General features: G+C 37.4%; 1 protein-coding gene across 2 annotated transcripts; it reads right to left on the bottom strand.

The window, feature by feature from the left end:
• Window positions 1–2,379: 2,379 nt before the first annotated feature.
• On the bottom strand, window positions 2,380–6,675 carry LOC113725527 (metal tolerance protein 11). Of its 2 annotated transcripts, none has more exons than XM_027248744.2 (6): window positions 6,364–6,675; window positions 5,316–5,425; window positions 4,945–5,190; window positions 4,270–4,350; window positions 3,832–4,065; window positions 2,380–2,964 (listed from the first exon to the last, which is right to left on the bottom strand). In XM_027248744.2, the coding sequence occupies exons 1-6, from the start codon at window positions 6,536–6,538 to the stop codon at window positions 2,617–2,619; spliced, it is 1,194 nt and encodes a 397-aa protein (XP_027104545.1). In that variant the 5' UTR covers window positions 6,539–6,675; the 3' UTR covers window positions 2,380–2,616. The 2 variants fall into 2 exon arrangements, with proteins under 2 accessions (XP_027104545.1, XP_027104546.1); XM_027248745.2 differs by lacking the exon at window positions 6,364–6,675 and adding an exon at window positions 5,873–5,990.
• Window positions 6,676–6,925: the final 250 nt, after the last annotated feature.

Genomic DNA, 6,925 nt, shown 5'->3' with positions numbered 1-6,925 from the left:
ACTCGAGCGCCAGATGGGATGCAGACGCGCGCGTTGTCGCTCGCTCTTGCATGTTATGCGGCTGCTTTGATTTTGCTTATATTTTAATCACAAAATGGTCAGTTGTTGACGAGGAGAAATTGGACAGACAATTGTAATAAACGGCCGCCGGCCGAACATTAATAGTTCATGACCCGGAGAAAGTAGAATGATATTTAAGCTCAAATTGGACCAAAATTGAATCTACTTCTAAAGAGTAAACTGTCTTTACTCCATTAAAATAACTTTGTTATGACTGGTTATAAGGAGTACTAGTGAGCGTTAAACCATGCTCACTCAACGCGTGTGCAATTTTGAAATGAATTAATGTTGTATAAATTATATGTTTTTTAGATGGCGACAATTTATATAGTTTAGTAAAGAATTGTTCTGAGGCTCCGTTTGGATTAGCTGTTTTTTGTGGTGTTTTTAACAAATTTTACTATAACAGTGTATATGAAAAATTTTTACTATAAAATTTTTTTGAAGTATTTAATATATTGTATGGATAAGATATTTTTTGAATTATCGTATATTATTATAACATTATATTTGAAAAAACTTATTTTTGAAAAAATAGCCAATCCAAACAGAGCCCAATTTATAAGAATATAATAATTTGGTGGTCACAATAATTAAAGTGGTTATGAGTTTTGTCAAAAAAAAAAAAAAGGTTATAAGATTGAAAATTCAGAAAATAATCAAACAATTTTACACCAAACTTTCACTCCTCTAGCTTTCTATATTGTATTGTATTGTATGGATAACAACAAACCTCGCCTACACTGGTTATGTTTGGTTACGAACTTTTGAGTAGAATATGATATGAAAGCATCACAAAGTATTACTTAAATTATGTTGAACAGATCATCTGTGTTACTTTACCAGAGGAGGAAAGGGCAGATGGGCCAATGACAATTCTTGGGCCAACCATCAATTTCATGGCCCAAGCAGAGGACAAACAAAAGGACGCAGAATGGCCCCCTTTGAGGCTTTTCAACTGCTGCTGCGATTTATGTGAGCAGTGCTTCTTCTTCAATTTTCGTACTTTCGGGTTTGCGGAGGTTAATTGACACATGGGCTCAACTTCTCTTCACCGATGATTCAAGGAACCAAATGCGCGTATTGTGGACCTTGTTGGATCCAATTTTTGTTATGTGGCTACAAAACACACTAAGAGGTCGCATTCAGTATGTTCTACAACCAAGCCCAAAGAAAGGATGGCAAATTTCCAACAGAAGCGAATTTGATATTGAAATCTTCCGATAAAGAAAATTGAGAAAAAGTCTTACAAGGACAAATGATTAGAGTTCTCCACATGCTAAAAAAAAAGAGAATAGAGGTGGCAAAATGGACAGGATTTCCTTGGATTTGAAATGGAATTGAGTAATATAGATTTAGGTGTAACCTTACCCATTTGTCTTGTGAGACTAATTTGGGCGAATCACTTTGAGATAGGTTTAGATTGATTTTGCACAATATACCCAAATCTATTTTCTGTATATTTTGTTCTTTTAATTCTTTTTTTAATATAACTTTAATATTTTCATTTATTAAATTTCTTTTGGTCTTATTGTAAATTTATATTTTCTTGAATTCTTTTTCCTCAAAATTTATTTTATTTATTTTCTATGTATATATATATATATATATTTATCTTAGATTTCCAATATTGCTAAATTTTAGTTGAGAAAAAAAATCCTATAAAACTTAAAAAGACTTGTATTTATGATTATAAAGAACCATCGTTTGTATGAACTTGCGTTCGGGAAAGAGAAATTGTTGGACGAATTAAATTTTTGATGAGATGTTTGGATCTCAATGTGTACCCAAACGATGAGTATAAATGAGATTAATTTCATTTTAAATCCAATATTAAAATTAGAATACCTATCCCGCCCAAATTTCCTTTGGACATGGATAATTTATTGAGACTTGGAGCCCCTTGGACATAGGTAACTTATTAAAACTTGAGACCGATTGACATCCTAAAAGAGAAAAAGAAAAAAAGACAAAGAAGAGCTTATCATAACAAATATTGTATCCAAGGATTTTGTAGAATTTTCTAGACTAAAAAGGCACATTACCTCCTTTAAGGTAAAAAGAGAAAGAAAAAATGGAATCAGACGGAAAAGTTATCCAAAGAACAAAATCAAAGTGGAACCATATAACCCAAAGAAAAAACGTAAGAAAGAAAACCAAGTTACACCTAAGAGAAAACATTGCGACCCGCCCCCAGCCCCTTCAAAATTAATATAAAAAAAAAAAAAAAAAAGTTAAAACCATGAAGCAAGACGACCCCTGACAATCATACTACTGATTTTACGTTGCTTTTGTATGATCCGAATTCAACTCAGCGTATAACCGCAAATGCATAATCGGGCCACATAAAATGCCATTTCGTATCATTTCCCAAAGAGGAATTAGTTATCAAATGCAAAACCTCCTCACCAGTCAACCAATCGACCCCTATACACGTGCCAAAGGCCGCGACATATGCCTTAATTAATACGAGTATGGATTTCCTACTGTATTAGCAAAAGACTACAGTCGAGAGAAATCGATGGAAGGTAACGGAACGTTGAGTGTGATTTCTAATTAAAGGTGTGCCTGTGCGTGCTCCGGCTTATGACTGTATTCATAATCAAGATGAACAAAGGCACGCTCAATTTCAGGCAATAGCTCAAGCTTCTCTTGCAACGCCTCTCCAATGTCATGGGCCTCTTGTAATGGCATGTTGGCTGGCAAGACAATGTCGACCTCTACAAAGTAGTGAGAACCAAAAGTGTAAGCCCTGACTGTATCAATGTGCCGTATGGCCACGTGGTGGTTCCAACAAAGGTAGGTGAGCTTTTGCAGGTATTCTGGTGCAGCAGATTTTCCAACAAGGGAATTCACGTTCTCCAAGACAGTTAAGGACCAGGTACGGATAGTGTAGAGGGCCAGCTGAAAAAACATATACGATTACAACAGAAGGTCATAAAGATGAAGACAGAAAAAGCATCTTCAAAATGCAAGAAAGTTGAGAGAGAGGTTCAGATAGCCTAAAACCACTCAGAAAGAGCCCCCTTCTTACAACAAAGGCCAGAATGGCCTAACAGCTGCAACTGAAGATCAATACAAAAATCTGACATGCATTCAAAATACTGAAATTCAATTGGAAGCTAGGCAGCTTACTGCTGTCCCTTTCAGAATCTAACATATCATGTAGATTGCGGAATTGATACAAGGAGATGAGCATTCAGGGAAAGAAGTGCAACAAAGAAACATCTTCAGATGATACACACAAACTGGTTATCTGAATCTGGTTCATATACATCAGATGTGGCAACCATATTTTACTCCTAGATACGAGTAAGTTAACAGACTGACTAAACAAATCACTTCTCATGGTGGCCAATGAACAGAACACAAAGAGGACTACAAAATCAGGTCATGGGCTATATTGGGATTTACACTAAAGTAAGGTATATCAGCAGACCCAATATTCAATTTCAAAATGAAGAAGGCCAATAGTATATCAGTGGCCCTCATTGCTTGAATTAAGTTCCTGCTTTGGATGGTAACTTGATACCCTCTCAAAGAGCATGAATTTCAAAAGAAATACTAAGTTCCTGTCATGCTTTTCTTTCCTTTGTTTTTTTCCCCTAAAGCTTTACTCCTAGAGGGATTGATGTCGACAGCTACTGAAACCACAGAAATTTGTTTGCTAACCTTCTACAGTTGTGAAACACACTATGACTTTTGGCATAGTGCAAAAGCAAATTCCATCACCTAAGTAGACTACAGAACCACAAAGACAGATCAACTTACAATGATAGCTCCGACAGGGTCCATCCAATCACTGATAGAATTAGCAAGTAGTGCAGCAATAAGACCAATGACGTTGGTGATCACATCAAAGAAGTGGTCCTGGGCATATGCCTTGACAATCTCATTGGTAAAAGACCGGCAATAAAATACCAGCAGTAGTTTTACCAATGTCACAGATAGCATTATACCAACCACCCAGCACTCTTGCTCCACTGTCAAATTAAATCCGTCCTCCTAGAAAAGGTTGGAGAGCCATTTTAGTTACAGGATTCAAAAGATGTCAAGAGCAAAATGCAGAGGAAGAACATAAAAAGAACTCTATCATCTCATCCTTGCAATCAGCAGGAGGAATAAATTTTTAAAAAAATGCCAGCAACCAGATCTGAACACCAGAATAAATTTGAATAGACCCACCCAAGCCCCCATATCGTAACTTACATCAGATATTAGAGTGCGTAGGGATTCCAAGATAATTTGCAGCCCAAGAGTTGCCATTACAGATGCAAAAACTAGGATCCCCTGCATATGAAACAATGAGAGATCTCAAATTAATGGAATTAGAATCACATAACTGCCACGAGCAAAGCACGTACGTAGAAGGCCAACAAACTTAACAAATTTGTCCCCATGTTAGTAATTTTATATAAAAAGAGAGAGAGAGAGAGAATCAGTTTATCCACCATTATTATATTTGACTAATTTGACATATTTCAACGCATATTTTTTAACCCCAAAGTGAATAATGATCCAATTATAAAGTAGTAAAGCATAAGTACAGAAACATAGATGTAATTGGTCTACAGCTACAGCATAGTTTACATTTCTGTTTATGTAATTCTTACGTAACGAAACTGGGATAATACAAGAACTGCTACTAGTAAAATCAATTCAGAAGACTTCAGGGGGCAAATTTGACGCATTTGAATCACTTAGTACAGTAGAAGCCATGAAATTTCAGGATTGTGCATACAAATTTATTCCTCAACTGCAAGGAAGCAATCTAGTCAATGAACATTCCATTCCAGCACAGTGCAATATAGAAAGCCAAACTAGCATGATAAAATAGCTTTATGTTATGGCAGAGGATAGGTGTACAGTTGCAGAGAGACTAACCAAAGGTTGCATGCGTTTCTTTCCAATAGGATACTGATATGGGTTAGGGGTCTGCATAGAGAATGCCGTGAACCAAAGGATAAACCCGGAAAGAAGATCAAGAAGTGAGTCTAATGTGGATGCAATAATAGCCAGTGAACCACTCCTGATGGATGCATAAACTTTAGCAGCAAAAAGAACCATATTTGCAATATTTGATAAGCGAATAGCAGCTGTCTCACTTCTAGCCAATTTCTCTCTCTCTTCCTGAAACAAAAACAGTCAAAAGTGAATAACCAGGTGCTCTCAACCTTAATTCTTGAATACTAATCAGCATTTGAATGGTTTTAACACAATCACCAAAAACAGATGAACACTAGTTCAGTACAAACCTTTGACATCCCAGGTATAAAACCGCGCTCAGCTAATGCATCCATTTCGTTGAAACCCTCCAGCATTTCCACCTGCTGTTGATAATACTCGGCCACATTATCTTCTGGACCTGAACCATCAAGTAAAATTGAAATAACTGCAGCCCATATGTTCCCTAACTGAATTACAACACACATCACTCTCAGTCATTGCAGATGGTAAGCAGCCTCCTTTGAATCCAACTAGAATTATTGAGGCAGAAAATGATTGGTAGAAAACTATATGCACAAGGTATTTGTAGAAGTTAAGGCAAAATTATTTTTAAATAAAAAAGAAGATTAAATTGGCAATTCTGAAGTATCACATCCAGCATAAGTTCCAAATTTAAATGGATAATACTCAACAAGCCAACAATTCAACAAACAAGAATATCAGACATTTCAAGTCTCCTAACAAGATTACAAGCACGGACTGGTGGAAAAACTCCATCAGATTGATCACCGAAGCAGAGGAATAGGACAAACTGACCAAAAATAAATCAACAAACAATTAAAAATGAATAAAGTCGAGAAAGGACCGAAATCTTCACTCGGTGAGCTCATATTATAAAGCCTTCAGCAGTCAGCACCCAAACCTTAAAATACAGCTCTCTATTCCAAATATGCACTGAGCAATGAAATTTTTTCAAGAAACAAAAAGCTAAAAATATTTCCTTAAAAACATCAACCAAGCAGGTGTCATAAATAAACTGGACCTGTAAATCTAATCTTTCGTACTTAAATAAGCCCCAGCAGCTGACTGGTGCTCCTTTGCATGTTTGGCCACCATTAATGCCCCTAGGCCTCTTTGATTTTTCTCCTCAAATTGATAGGGCCCCACCCAACAGAACAAATTCCTCTTACGAGACAACTCAATAAAATAGACCAGATTTGTAGCAGCGTCAAACAAAGAAGAACAAGAAAAATGACACCACACATTCCAAAAGGCGATTCCAGGACAATAACTAGTGCAAAACGGCATCAGCAAAAACAAAAAGGAGAAGTAAGTAGATTAAACTGCGTAAGTTACCTAGGACTCCAAGGCAGTCATGGCGGCCACGCGGAGGTTTCTCCTTTTGCTCAGCAGATAACTGGAAGCCGTCGAAGTTCAACCTCCAGGAACTGTCAACATTGCCGTTCTCCTGCAACAGGAGTTGCTCTTCGGAGCCGCCGTGATCGCCATCGAGTTTCACCGGCTCCACCATTCTCTGCTGAGGAGGGTTAAAAAAAAAAAGAAAAAAGAAAGGAAAACCCTAGGAGAAAGAAATTTTAGAGTTTGCCGACGGAACTATACGTATCGGTTTAGCGAATGGGGTGAAGAAGGTGGGAAATGTGACTAGAACGGGAAGTGGGGGGGCAATTTGGGAAAGGTGAAACTAGTGGAGGTTGGTGGTTGCGTGCCTTGTGGTGGCTCATGGCGGGGAGCATTATGAACCAGGTGAGTGGGAACTTCGGGACAGCAGATCTTTTGTGGAAAGTCACGCTCCCACGCGCGGTTGTTTCGTACTCCATTTCTTTCGTCTTCTTTCCTTATCTTCGGCCTCCTTAAGAGATTCGGAGAACGACTCTTTGGAAATGAGCAATGATTGTTA

The sequence above is a fragment of the Coffea arabica genome, chromosome 2c, assembly GCF_036785885.1.
Source record: "Coffea arabica cultivar ET-39 chromosome 2c, Coffea Arabica ET-39 HiFi, whole genome shotgun sequence".
NCBI classification, from domain to species: domain Eukaryota; kingdom Viridiplantae; phylum Streptophyta; class Magnoliopsida; order Gentianales; family Rubiaceae; genus Coffea; species Coffea arabica.
Note: the sequence above shows the minus strand (reverse complement) of the source record. Positions and strands in the feature narration are given on the sequence as shown.

Coding starts and splice junctions, on each gene's coding strand:
- LOC113725527 (XM_027248744.2), bottom strand. CDS start 6,538: ATGGTGGAGCCGGTGAAACTCGATGGCGATCACGGCGGCTCCGAAGAG. Junction 5,426..6,363: donor TGACTGCCTTGGAGTCCTAG/GTAACTTACGCA, acceptor TTGATGGTTCAG/GTCCAGAAGATAATGTGGCC. Junction 4,351..4,944: donor AGAAACGCATGCAACCTTTG/GTTAGTCTCTCT, acceptor TTTCATATGCAG/GGGATCCTAGTTTTTGCATC.